This window comes from Lytechinus variegatus, chromosome 4 (genome assembly GCF_018143015.1).
Source record: "Lytechinus variegatus isolate NC3 chromosome 4, Lvar_3.0, whole genome shotgun sequence".
Classification (NCBI taxonomy): Eukaryota; Metazoa; Echinodermata; class Echinoidea; order Temnopleuroida; family Toxopneustidae; genus Lytechinus; species Lytechinus variegatus.
In genome coordinates, this window is record NC_054743.1 from 8,273,068 (window position 1) to 8,286,829 (window position 13,762).

General features: G+C 36.0%; 2 protein-coding genes across 3 annotated transcripts in view; one reads left to right on the forward strand and one right to left on the reverse strand.

The window, feature by feature from the left end:
* LOC121413299 (WD repeat-containing protein 3-like) overlaps positions 1 to 2,411 on the forward strand; it is a 37,469-nt gene extending 35,058 nt beyond the window's left edge. Inside the window, exon 26 of one of the 2 annotated variants that reach the window (XM_041606075.1) lies at positions 2,317 to 2,411. The gene's annotated coding sequence lies outside the window, so the exon portion shown is untranslated. Of the gene's footprint in view, positions 1 to 857; positions 2,016 to 2,316 lie in introns of those variants that run through there. The other variant, XM_041606074.1, reaches the window with a different exon arrangement.
* A 7,097-nt stretch (positions 2,412 to 9,508) lies between these two features.
* The window catches only part of LOC121412454 (metabotropic glutamate receptor 1-like), a 33,205-nt gene continuing 28,951 nt past the window's right edge, over positions 9,509 to 13,762 (reverse strand). The window contains exons 6-7 of the mRNA XM_041605264.1: positions 11,278 to 12,196; positions 9,509 to 10,652 (exon numbers count right to left, since the gene is read on the reverse strand). Coding sequence (XP_041461198.1) covers positions 9,509 to 10,652; positions 11,278 to 12,196 — 2,063 coding nt within the window. The remainder of the gene's footprint in view (positions 10,653 to 11,277; positions 12,197 to 13,762) is intronic.

The following is a 13,762-nucleotide window of genomic DNA, read 5'->3' on the forward strand; positions in this document are numbered from 1 at the left end:
GGTCTTGTTTATATAAAACCCTTCTCAACCATGGAATTGGCTGAAAATTTGTAAAGTAAGAGCTCAAACTTCTATTTTGAATAAGAATTAAAATATTACCAAGAGAGTGCACTAGATGCCGAATTTAAATCATTACAGCTGAAAAAGGGTCGAACTTGAAGTTCAATAGTCGAACAAAAAATGACCACTACACTTTTGGAATATTGTAATGATAGTTAATACTCAAGTATAATTCACATTCCCGACCATTCAGTGCCCATTTTGCTGCAAATTCGATCAAATAAGATCAAAGGGAGAATAATGCAATTTCACTGTGATACCGCAAAAAGCATGGTTTGTTAACTGTTCATTCAGTACCAAACAGTACAGTTCAGTATGGTTTGACAAGTTTAATCTTTGCTAATGTGTTATTCTCAGAAAACATAATACTCCATGCCATTTACTTTGCTTCGAGTATCCTACAGACTGATACAAGCTGCACTCTAGTAGATTAAGGTTAATGTAGCTCCTATCATTGAATTATAAAAGGAAGTCAGATTACATTAATGTGTTGATCCTTAGGGAAGCCATTAGTCAGTAGTACACTGTGAATATTCAGTAAAAGGATACCTTGTCTTTTGAGAAAGTGGGCTGAATGCACCATGACCTATATGTATGGTTTTAGTTCTGTTATAACTGTGTGTATACCAATAGATATGCATAGACTGTTTAAAGAGACAAGGTTCATGAAGCAGTGATTTTATCTTCAAATACCAGTCAGATTCAGGGATGTGAATAGATTACGTGCCTTAGGCACTGAGTCTTTGAATTTAAATCTTGCATCTTTTTATTCTTATTTTTCACCTTGATCAAAATAGTGGCAAATAGGGAAACCCACTGGAACAGATGCATACCTCCATGTTCATGACAGCTACATGTATGATCAGCAGGACGTCACTGCAAATCTCAGTCTTTGTGCCGCTGTTTAGAACAAGATACTTACAATCTCGATATATTCCTATTCATACAGTTTTTCAGAATATAAATGCAAACTTATTTACCTTGAAAATATTGTATCAGTCAACTTATCACAATTTATTTCTGAAAATCCAGTCACAGCCAGTTGCTAAGTGTGGGCCTGACTTTTGACCCCTTCTTCTTTTTTTTGCACATACATTGAATGCACTTTATTTTCATTTTCTTGAGGAAACAAAGCTTTTGCTCATCTTCTTAGGGACACAGAAACCATGTGTCTTTAAAAAAAAGCTCCTTGGTACATGATGATATATATATGATAAATATATATACCTTCATGATCATATTGTGGATTATTAATTCTAGTTACATTCCCATTTTGCCTTGGTATTACTGGTATCATCTATGATGATGATAGCATCAATTTAAAGTTCTTTCGTCCTATATTATGAATCAGATAGGTATTAAGCATTAAAAGAATGATTGTAAAGAAGCTCTGAAACTTCAGAATTTCTACCATTTTCATTGTAATGGTATTTTGACAATGATTAGCTGGGATTTTAGATGAATATTCATTAGTTATGTGACTTTCATGCACACATGTACATGTTGTATGAATATCACTTTTCGAAAATGTTTTTAAGTTTGGAAAGCCATTTCTTTAAGAAAAAAAATCATAGCTGAAAAATAACATATTAAGTACATCTGTACTTGAAACCAAATATTGTCCATTTTGCTTCTGCAGCGATATCATGTTCCGTGTTCATGTTCCTTCATCTTTTAGATACATGTTAACGACCCCCTGCCCCTTCTCTTCTGAACCACAAATTTTTGACAATTTCAATACTAGAATGAAAAGTTTTACATAGTGTAAGTTATTCCAGGATTTAAGAGTCCAAACATCACCCTCTGATATTTTATACAGTACATGTTTAAATGTTTTTATTTCATTCTAAAGAGTGGGATAAAATCTTAATCTGTGGAAATGATTAAACCAATTGAAAATAGTGGTATTCCAGTGCTTCCATGTTTTCACCTGAATAAACAAGTAAGAAATATTAGAGATTTATTGATCATTTTCTGGTGTTTTTTTAAATATTCTTGTTGGCACATTTGATTAAGCAGCTACATATATACTCCTTACTTTACAAATTACCTTATGAATTATCAGAACATATTAAATAAAGTGACAGAAATAAAACTGAGTAGAGCCATAATTCATGATTTCTAGTTTTCAAAATTTCATTTCAGATCATCAGAAACTGATGATGATCAGAAATAAAAGGTCAAAAATTTGAATTATCTTGAATTATGACACTACTCAGTTTCATTTCTGTCATTTTATACTGCTTTCACCCAAAGGTACAATCACTGGTACAGTCAGTTCTATTGCTATCACATCAAGGTATGGTCACAGTGACTGATGCAAGCTTAATGTGAATGCATATTGTACTCGGTGACCGATCAAAATGCCCTATTCTTTCTTCGTGACGTCAAATGCATTTAGCGTAAAATATGCGCAGTTCATGATGCACACAAACTTAAGTGACCAATCGCTCTGGGCCTGACCCACTGATCTGTGTTCAGATCAGTGGCCTGCCAAAATTTTGATGTCGGTGTGGTAATCGGTTGCTAGGTATGGTCACTGCGACCGTACCTTGATGTGAAAGCAGCATTAGATTATCTTATGTATATTGACTTTCCTGCTAAATCTTCTTACTGTGTCTTTTATACCTGGCATTTACAAATGGATATTTAAATTTTAAAAGGAGCTAAATCCAATTCTGAGACAAAAGTCATATGTATAGCAAATTGTAAATCAAGAATTTGGATTAGAAGACATCTAATCTCTCACAAAGATAATGACTGTACTTTTGTTTAATTAAAATAGATCTACCTCATTTTTGTCTCACCTGCGAAGCAAAGTGAGACTATAGGCGCCGCTTTTCCGACGGCGACGGCGGCGGCGGCGGCGTCAACATCAAATCTTAACCTGAGGTTAAGTTTTTGAAATGACATCATAACTTAGAAAGTATATGGACCTAGTTAATAAAACTTGGCCATAAGGTTAATCAAGTATTACTGAACATCCTATTAGAGTTTCATGTCACATGACCAAGGTCAAAGGTCATTTAGGGTCAATGAACTTAGACCATGTTGGAGGAATCAACATCGAAATCTTAACCTGAGGTTAAGTTTTTGAAATGTCATCATAACTTAGAAAATATATGGACCTAGTTCATGAAACTTGGACATAAGGTTAATCAAGTAACACTGAACATCCTGCATGAGTTTCACGTCACATGACCAAGGTCAAAGGTCATTTAGGGTCAATGAACTTTGGCCGAATTGGGGATATCTGTTGAATTCCCATCATAACTTTGAAAGTTTATGGATCTGATTCATGAAACTTGGACATAATAGTAATCAAGCATCACTGAACATTCTGTGCAAGTTTCAGGTCTCATGATTAAGGTCAAAGGTCATTTAGGGTCAATGAACTTTGGCCGAATCAGGGGTATCTGTTGAATTACCATCATAACTTTGAAAGTTTATTGGTCTAGTTCATTAAACTTGGACATTAGAGTAATCAAGTATCACTGAACATCCTGTGCGTGTTTCAGGTCACATGTCCAAGGTCAAAGGTCAATGAACTTTAGCCGAATCGGGTGTATCTGTTGAATTACCATCATAACTTTGAAAGTTTATGGATCTGATTCATGAAACTTGTACATAAGAGTAATCAAGTATCACTGAACATCCTGTTCCAGTTTCAGGTCACATGATCAAGGTCAAAGGTCATGTAAGGTCAATGAACTTTGGCCATGTTGGGGTTTTTTGTTGAATAACCATCATGTAAGTTTATTGGTCTAGTTCATAAAAAGAGGACATAAGAGTAACCATGTATCACTGAACATCTTGTGCGAGTTAGAGTAGTATGCAAAGTCAGCACTGCTGCTATATTGAACCGCGTGATGCAGGTGAGATGGCCAGAGGCATTCCACTTGTTTAATTAAGCTCTCCATATACTCCACTCATACTTCCACATGAACACACCGATTACTGGAAATTGACATGTAAAAAGAATCTTTATTTTATTGCATAATAAAACCTTTCTTTTGTAAATTTCAATTCAGACATTGCTCAGCAATACATTGTTACTGATTTATGTTGCATAATATACAATAATATACATTGATACAAGTTATAAGCTTTTGTGAAGAAGTTAGTCGTATTTCTTAATTAAGTATTGATGAAATTTGCAGTTGACTACGGGGATGTGTTTTATGGCATTTTTGTCAGTGATTTTCATAGACAAAATTAATGTTATAAGCTACTGTAAATCCTTGCTTCTGATTGGCTAAGAGCTATGTAGACAATGAAAGCACTAACAAATTCTTCATGAAATATTCCCAGGTAACTATAAACACTCAAACTTGCAAGACTATGATAACCTTTGTAATCCATCAGCGTAGATTTTTTTTATACATATTTTTTTAATCATATCTTGGAAATTGTAAAAAAAAATTAGATATACACAATTTTTGGAGCATCCATGTTATTTGTGATTTTGTGTTATGGAGTAATAATAAACCCAACGTTATTCATTACAATTTTAATGCTATAAATACTCCATTACATGCTGTTATATATTACCATGCTTATTCTTGGATGATTAACAACATGAAAGTACGCTTTCCTTCTATTTTGTAAAAGCTCAGTGGTCCAATCTAAATGGAACTGAGAACAGTCAATGCTTTATTATAACCTTATCAAACAATTCTAATTGACAATGACATTTCTTAAAGTTTAGCCCCATCTCGCTTCTGTTTTATGTTAAATGGGACAAACTGAACGCAATTCAATAAATCACATGTCTCAAAAGTCTATATCCTTTTATTCTGGGACGCACTGTATGCTGCATTCATTAAAGGCGTATGGATGAGGACTGGGGGGTCATGGATCCCCAAAATGTTCATGCACAAGAAAAAAAATGGGGAAAAGGAAAGAAAGGGAGAGGAGAATAATTATTATAATATTATTTGCTATTAATTGTCGAAAATTATCACAAAATTAGATTTTGTATTAAATTGATCAAAAAATTTCATGTCTTGACGCCTAAAAAAACTTTTGGGCCATAATGTCACTCGCATTCATAATTTAAAAATGCATGTAGCTGTGTTCTTTCATTGAGAATCTGCGAATACATGAAACAGAAAATCTTTACTTTGACAACAAATGACTTGTAAAATCAGCCTCACATTTCAAATACACCCACCCAAGGTGAACAAAAAAGACAAAGCAATGACACAGAAAATAAGTTAAAGTAGCCCATAAAACAGATTAAGCTCCACAATTTCCATATGCATACATCTAAATAGCGAACGCCTGTTCTACAAAGCAAGTAAGATCCACACAATCGTACTATAATACATGTATTAATAATATAAAAAGAAGCGAAAGGACGTTTACATGTGGTCGTATGTAGGCCGATGGTGGGGGGGGGGGGGCAATGAATAATCCCAGCCAAAATCTCTTTCCAAAATTAGTCAGGGATATTGATTTAAGAAAATTATTTAAGTTTAAAGGGTTGTCCGGGCTGAAAATATTTACATTTTGATACATAGAGTAGAATTCACTGAACAAAATGCTAAAAATTTCATCCAAATCGGATAACAAATAATTAAGTTATTGAAAATTAAAATTTAGCAATATTTTGTGAAAACAGTCGTCATGACTATTTATTAGGTGGGCTGATGATGCCACATCCCCACTTTCCGTATTCTTATGTTATTACATAAAATCATATATTTTTTCATTACTAATATTTCTTACTTGTGTGATAAAATAAGTTGCAGCAATACATATCTAATGAACTAAATCAGTTTTCAAACCAATTTTTCTAGCTCTTGGAGGAAAAAAATTGAATAAATCTAATTTCATATAATAAAATACAAGATAAGAAGCGGGGATGTGAAATCATGTTTCACAAATTATTGCTAAACTATTAAATTCAATAACTTTTTATTTGTTATCCGATTTTGATGAAATTTTCGGCATTTTGCAGTGAATTTTACTCTTATTTATCAAGCTATGAATACTTTCAGCCATCCCTTTAATGATAGACTACTAGATATATAAACAAATAATAGGATGTCATATTTGTTAGTATGTGCTGTCTTAAGTCAAGTTTCGTTCAAACTTTCTCAGTGCACTGGTCTGACGAGAGGATCATGTTTAACTGTTTTACCTTGAATAAACAAAATTTGGGTTTGGTTTATTGTTTGCAAATGTCATTGATTTGGTCCTGTATGATCATGGCATGATTGCCATAGGGTTTATGACGCGGATTTCAAATTTCGCTCTTTCCCATACTGAAAAAAAATCAATACAGATCGTAAGGCTGCTAGAACAGACGTAAATATTTGTTGTCATTAGAATGTAAGTTCTATGTAAATAACATTTGTTAATTTTGTTTAAGAGTTCAATTTTGAAAATCGGAAATCTGGGGCCCGTTTCATAAAGGACTTGCAACTGTTGTAACTTTGCCATTATGGCAACCACCATGGTAACCTTGATTCTGATTGGCTGATGAGCCCTGTTAGCATGGTATTTACCAGAATGGCAAGTAACAACGGTTTTCAGTCCTAAATAAAACGGGCCCTAGGAGGAGTATGCGTCACTTGATCTGCGTTGAAATTTCAATGAAGATAATGAATAAGAATGTATTTTCACATTAAAATACCTGATAGTCATGATCGTGCATCTATCTCGTCAAAAGTCTTGTCATTGGACAAAAATAAAAATTTTAGCCAATTCATGTCAATAATGCCGGCCGTATATAAAGAGAGAGAGAGAGAGAGGGGGGGGGGGGGGGCAGAGAAAAACAGAGAAAGGGGAGGGGAGATGCCGGTGGTCTATTCTCGAGGAGCCTAAAAGGGAAGAAAAATCTAAAAAGGGGGTTTCGGACTACATTTGCGTTCCGTTTTCAAACCTTATCAAACTTGTTTTTAATATTCTGTTTTGCCTTCACCTATTTATTTTTATTTAAATATGAAAAAATGAATGAAAAATGGAAAATGTCCTGGTCTGACAGCTAAAAAGTAAATGATTCTGTAATCCATAGGTACCCTATGCCTTGAGTGTCGTAGGTGATAACAGTCTCATTAGTCAGTGGTCAGTCTGTCGGTCGGTCAGTAATCAGTCACTTGGTCTGTGAGTAGTCAGTCGATCAGACTGTCGGTCATCTTCTTGATCAGACAAAGAGTCATTTCTTTATTCAGTCAGTCGGTATTGTGTCTCTAATTCTGTCAATAGGCTAATCTGTTGATAAACAAATTAATCTGTAAGTATGTCCGTCAATGAGTATTTTTCAATCGATCAGAAGGGTCTGTTTGAAGGTCATCAGTCCGTACATTGAGTAGTCAGTAAGAATTTGAATCGTTCAGTCATTATGTAGATTAGTCGGGCGAGTGAGTCTGACGATTGTATATTAGTCAGTCAATCAGTCAGTCGGGGAATGTGGACATCGAACCATTTGCCATTATGTTAGTCAGACTATCAGTGAGACTGTAAGTGATCGGTTAGTCATTTTAGGTAAGTCGGTCAGTCAGTGAATCTGTACTAAGAACCATTAACCATAGGATGGTGGCCGGGTGTCCGGACACTTCATATTTTTGAAGCCTTCTCCTTTGTCTTTGAATTACACTAAAATATCTGTTCAATAGTTGTAATCATCTTCTACTTTGTTCTCTATAATATTTACTAACATTTTGTATTTAAAATTGATGAAACTCCGCTTGTATTTTTTTTCCAAATGACTTTCTAAAATTGATCGTCTGGACACACAACCACTGGGTGTACTATAAATTAATGAGTCTGTATTTGATCGGTAAGTCTATGTCCGTCGGTAAATTAATGAGTCTGTCCAATGGTCGTTTATATCAATACGACTGTAGGCCTACATGGAACCGACAGTCGTAACGATAGCCAGTCAGTGGGTGTTTAAGTGGTCACAATTCTAGTAGTTAGTCAGTCTGTACATAGATCAGTCAGTTATTCCGTAAGGCAGTCGATAATTCAGTCTTAACATTGCTAGCCATTCTGTTGAAGTCCGTCAGCTAGTCTGTACATAGATCAGTTAGTAATCCTGTAAGTTATTTGGTCAATGGGGGCAGTAGCCTGAATCGGTAGACATTCTATAAGTAAGCCAGTCAGTTAGTACTCTGTACATTAGTCAGTTTCTATTTTAGTAAGTCAGTCACCAGGTATGTAAATGGATCAGTTAGTCCATTTGTAATTCATTCAATGTGTAATAGGGTGTAGTTGATCAGTTTTTGGTCAGTAGTCAGTCGGTTAGTCAGTCAGTCAGTCAGTCAGTCAGTCAGTCAGTCAGTCAGTCAGTCAGTCATTTGTTAGGTATTAAGAAGTCATATCAATTCGGTCTGTAATTCGAGAGTCAGTCAACCATCACAGCAAAATTGGTTGTTAAAACAATATAATATGGATTACACTCTGGTCAAACATTATTTTTAACGTCACACCAGAGCTAGCACTGTATAATGGTGGTAAATATAAACATGGATGAGATGAAGAAAAAACTTTTTTTTCACAATTATTAATTTCTTTTATACATATATCTGTTTTGGTAAGCTCTCACTTGTCTCACTTACGAGGTTGAAATCTTCTCCAGACCTTCGACATAGATTAAGCAGCACGTAGAGGATCTATGGTAAGGACAAAGTGCTTTTTCTGGGGTCATAACACTAACAACATATCATTTCCAGTAATCATTAATGGGTATACTGGCAAAACAGAATAATAATGGTATACCACTAAATCCTATTTCTTTTTAACAAAAAACCCTCTTGTTATCTTGATCATCTTGCTTTGAAATTTAGTATGAAATTAATATTAATAAAGGTAAAAATAGCTGATTGTGATGGACTAATATTACGAAAACACCCAAATGACAAGAAACAACAGAGAAATAAAGAGAGTCAAGTGAAATTACAAAAAGATTTGAAATTATTTACAATCCTTAGTAAAAATTCGATATAATCAAAGCATGATCAATGCAGGTATAGCTTATTACCTGAATAGTGAAATAAAGACATATACTCTTGATGTGGTGGTTTAAGTATAAACATATATTATGAAAGAGCCTCATTTAGCATCAATACATGTGAGGAAAGTGATTTTGAATGGTAAACATCAATTATTTTCATCATAATGTGTTACACTTCTATTTAGGAAAAGACAAATGCATTATACAATATACGTTAGAATTTTTGATGTTTGTGTGCTGTCGTACTTTCAGCATCATAACTATTTAATTGTTCTTATTCTTAAAATCCTTTTTCAGTCAATATGAACAATGTTTTTCTTGTTTTTACCGCTTCTCTTTTTCTTAAAAACTGAGTATGAAAAGAATAGGTGCGATGCGATAAACCATATATAACTTTATAGAATAAATCAGAGGATAAGATATGTCAGAAAAAAACCATTTGCTCGACGGCAACAAAATCATGACTATCAATATTTTCCATGGATGTCATACATCCGATGATTTGATAGAAGTGAGAACACCAAGAATCTCATTTGGTATTGTAACAACATGATCACCCTCACTCCATAGAGACGAATCAATGTTGCGAGTGTCACCTGATTCAAGACTATCATCACCTTCTGCGAGCGTTCTCTCGTCAAAACGGACACTTCTTTTCACACTTTCTCGCGGCAAAACATCGCTTTGCGTGTGAATGCGATCACTCGAGGGACTGTTGCTTTGACCTTCATCAGTTCGCTGTCCGCGGGAGGGTGCCCCTGGAGACGACTCAGCATCAGCCGTCGGTAACACTTGGAGAAGATCAGGGTAAATTTGGTTAAAAGAACCGCCAGCGGTGTGTGTATGTTGTTGTCTATCAACACCTAGGAATCTGGGATCACCCCCAGTGTTGGCTGATGATGATGGTCGTGATAAACATTGTTTCTTATTAATGGTTTCATCGCTAAATGAGCGTCGAACTCTAAGCGGAAGAACATGAGCCTGAGGTTTAGAATCACTTTGTCCCACTGCACCCTTTGAAGTTGATGCTCCCTGTCCAAGCGGTGGACGTGGGTTGGAACCAGATTGAGCTTTCATACACCCTCCTGATGCACATGTCCTTTCATTAGATTGCGAATTTTTCATAACTGACCTTTGACCCTGGTTGATTGTTCCACTGTTCCTCCTTACTGGTATCTCCATTTCAACATCTAATGCTGATTGTGAATGCGCGTCATTCTTCACATCTCCTTCCCGACCCTGTACTGTCCTTGATGGTTTCAAGCACCCCATGGCTCGACTAGCCTCCTCAGCCCTACTTAATCTCTCTTCTAATGCTTTCTCCATACTACTATCACCTTCTTCAACGGGTGACGGGTGCTGGTGAGAGGATGGCGTCACGTTGGTTGAATTCCCATATCGATAAAGAGGTTGTTTTCGTTTTGAAAGCAGTCTATCCCTTTGTACAGCCTTCATGTGTTTGGTATTGTTTGGTCTCTTTCTTCTCCGAAGTGCAGAGAAAATCCCAGGAGACCTGTCCCGGTTTCTCTCCCGCGATTTGTCTCGATGAGACGAACCAGACAAAGGGCTATTCTTCTTGCGGTTTCCCCTCACTCCAACAGCGTTTCTCTCGCCTCCCAGGAGCTTTTCGCTGATGAGGAAAAAACAAGAACATTTAAAAGCAATTGATACAGACGATTGATGACTTTGTGTGGTATGTTCAGACGAATATGATTGAACAGGGTTAGGGTATAAGGTTCTGGTCAAATGTAAACTCGATGATTAGTACGATATAAACACCACAACGCGTCGTACAATGATCAATCATTAGCAGCAGGCAGGAATAAATTCACTGGAAATTTTCATCCGGTAGGATATTTCATACATTCAGGGTAATATTGGATCAGTGTGGAAAGGACAATATACGTAACAAAATGATATTGGTTTGACAAATATAATAATGACGCATCTGATACGATATTGAAGAGAACAGGAGAGAAACTCACCCCCATCCGAAAAAAATCTTAGTTACTTGCCCCTAAATTAAGAATAATAGAGAACATTTCAAATAATGTACGATGGGGTGGATATTCTTATAAAGCAACTGATCTTTCAAGAACATGTCAAGATCTAAATCATGATCCGTTTTTTTTAGTATAATGCACACGTTTCACATCTACAATTGTATAAGGAATGCAAGAGTCTTTTTTCTAATTATTTAAGCGTATAGAAAGTTTATTTAAGAAATATGTAAGATGTAATTAATGAATACTTACTTGCATCCGTCCATAGTGCCATTGCTACTGCTGTTACTTCGGCACGGAGCTAATTCACTGAAGCTCCCAACATGCATACGAACAAGGTTAGATGTCGTCATTGAACTACGTCGGTTTCTCTCAGGTTTCAAAAGGATAATATATGTCTTAGGAAAGAACAAACATCCTAGGGTTACAGTCGCACTGAGACTGACTGCAAAACAAACTACGATCTCTTTCAAATCACTTCCAAAGTAGAGAGGAATAAAGGCTAACCAAACTATACACGTAGTGTACATGGTAAATGCGATGTATTTTGCTTCATTGAAATTCTCTGGTAGGTTCCTGGTTTTAAAGGCATATAGTGTGCAAAGTGAAATGAGCAGCGCGTCATAACCTAATGGTGCTGCGAACCCGAATGTAGTGGTGTTACAGATGAGACGGACTCGACGTAAGTCTGGATAGTCCAGGATAGCTGCAGGTCTTTCCAGAACCAAGGTTGCCACAATGATGCCGATCTCGAAGCTGATGACGCCAAATGTCATCACGACCTGCGCCGTGCTTCCAAGAAAGCGAGGCTTCCGCGTCAAGATCTTCTTCTTGCTGCCTGCTAGGATTCGAGCCATACGGTTGGTCCGGACGACGAGTCCCGCGTAGCAGATGCAGAAGCTTAATCCCAACCCAATACGTCTGAAGTAGCAGACGACTGTCGATGGTTTCGCGATGTAGGGGAAAGTCACAAGGAAGCACAAGTAAATACCAGACAGGAGGATATAGCTGTTCTCTCGACTAGATGCCTTGACGAGTGCGGTATCGTTATGGCGTATGAAGGTGACTGTTACAAAGATAGTCATGAGGATTCCCACGCAGGAGAAGCACATGGCAGCTATGGCTTGAACCTCATGCCATTTCATGTACTCAGCCTCGATCTCGTAACAATCTGGGAGAAGATAAAAGAATCAGAAAGATCAAGCGCTAAAAATAAAAATAATCATGATAGCACGAGGACCTATAGATGGCATGGTCCTGTTTTTAATTGACTTTTAATCTATCCCAAAGAAGTCAATTTAAAGCTTTCAAGTTAGTTGATGTTGTATATTATTAAGACCTATCATGAATTGAGACTATACATGACTGTGATTGTAGGTGACCTTTGTTTTCATCCTGTGTATCAAAGAAATTAATGAATATCAATGCTATAGCATTCGACAAAATAATTGATTTAATAAAGCGTTATCTTTTTTACTGTTTTTTAGTCAAAATTACGTGTCATATCCCGTGCAATAAAACAAACCAATATACATTATGTGGCTAATTCGATTATTATTTCACTTGATAATCTATTTTGCCACCATTTGCACACTACTTTCATGGTCGACTACATTAGTCGACTTTCACCTTTTACGAACCCCTGCCCCTCCAAAAGAAAGAGCTTCTCAAAGTGTGTGGTTGCCTTCATATTCCCATGCAAATAGCTGATACGTATAATTGCACATATATTTCAATTTCACTTTCCACCTTTTGATATCACGATATTATGCTTAACCTATTTCCCATTGATGAAATGAAGAAAACTTGGAATTAAGTGAATGATGTTGTAATAAGTGAAACGTGATAAACAGTTTATATTCCTTCTTGTTCACCATCTTTAATCGAATCATGAGAGTCTGATAACCATGAGTCTGATAACATCTTTAAATCCGTGTCAGAATTGCCACATTAAGTGACTGACTATTAGACTTAATAGGTCGAATCCCTTTTCCTGTTTCATAATTATTATAGCAAACGGTGTTACTTTCGTCTTAGAAATACAACTTAGTCTTCTACAACGCGTTTTCCAATTATTGATCTTGGTTCATCAAAAAACAAGCTTTCGAGAAAAAAAGGGCGACTTAGGTCTCGAATTACCAGATGGGATATTTTTAACTACGGCAAAGTGGAGCATGCGGCCAAATAATTTCGATATCATGTCACAATTAATTTCATCACAATTTCGTGTAGAAGCAATGTGTAATAGAGCTACTTGGATGATCTAATTCAAGGCGTTTTAATTAGGCATTGGATAGAATATAGAGAGACGGGCCAAGTACTGCACCATACGGGAAATGTTTTTAAAAAGTAGTTTCGGGTCAAGGTTGCAGGCCTATATACAATAAGTCAACAGGATATGATTTTGATTTCTAAAAGCTATAAGAAAAGATAATTAGAGAAAAAGGGCCCTATAAGGTCATCATTTACAGGTGATCCGGGGGTATTTACTCTTAATTCGAAGCCATCACTTTTTTTACAGTATTATAACATGTATAAGGAATAAGCTAAAAAAATGCATTGCGTGATTCAATTGTAATCATCACTATAGATTACTAAATTTTGCCTGCAACCTTAATTCACTTTCCATGTGAGTGTCTTCATCATTGAAAACCTGTTTGATATTAATTGCAAAACTATCTCCGGAGGAAATATTTCTGATTGGCCTAGATGCAGTCCCAGTATCACTAGATATAAT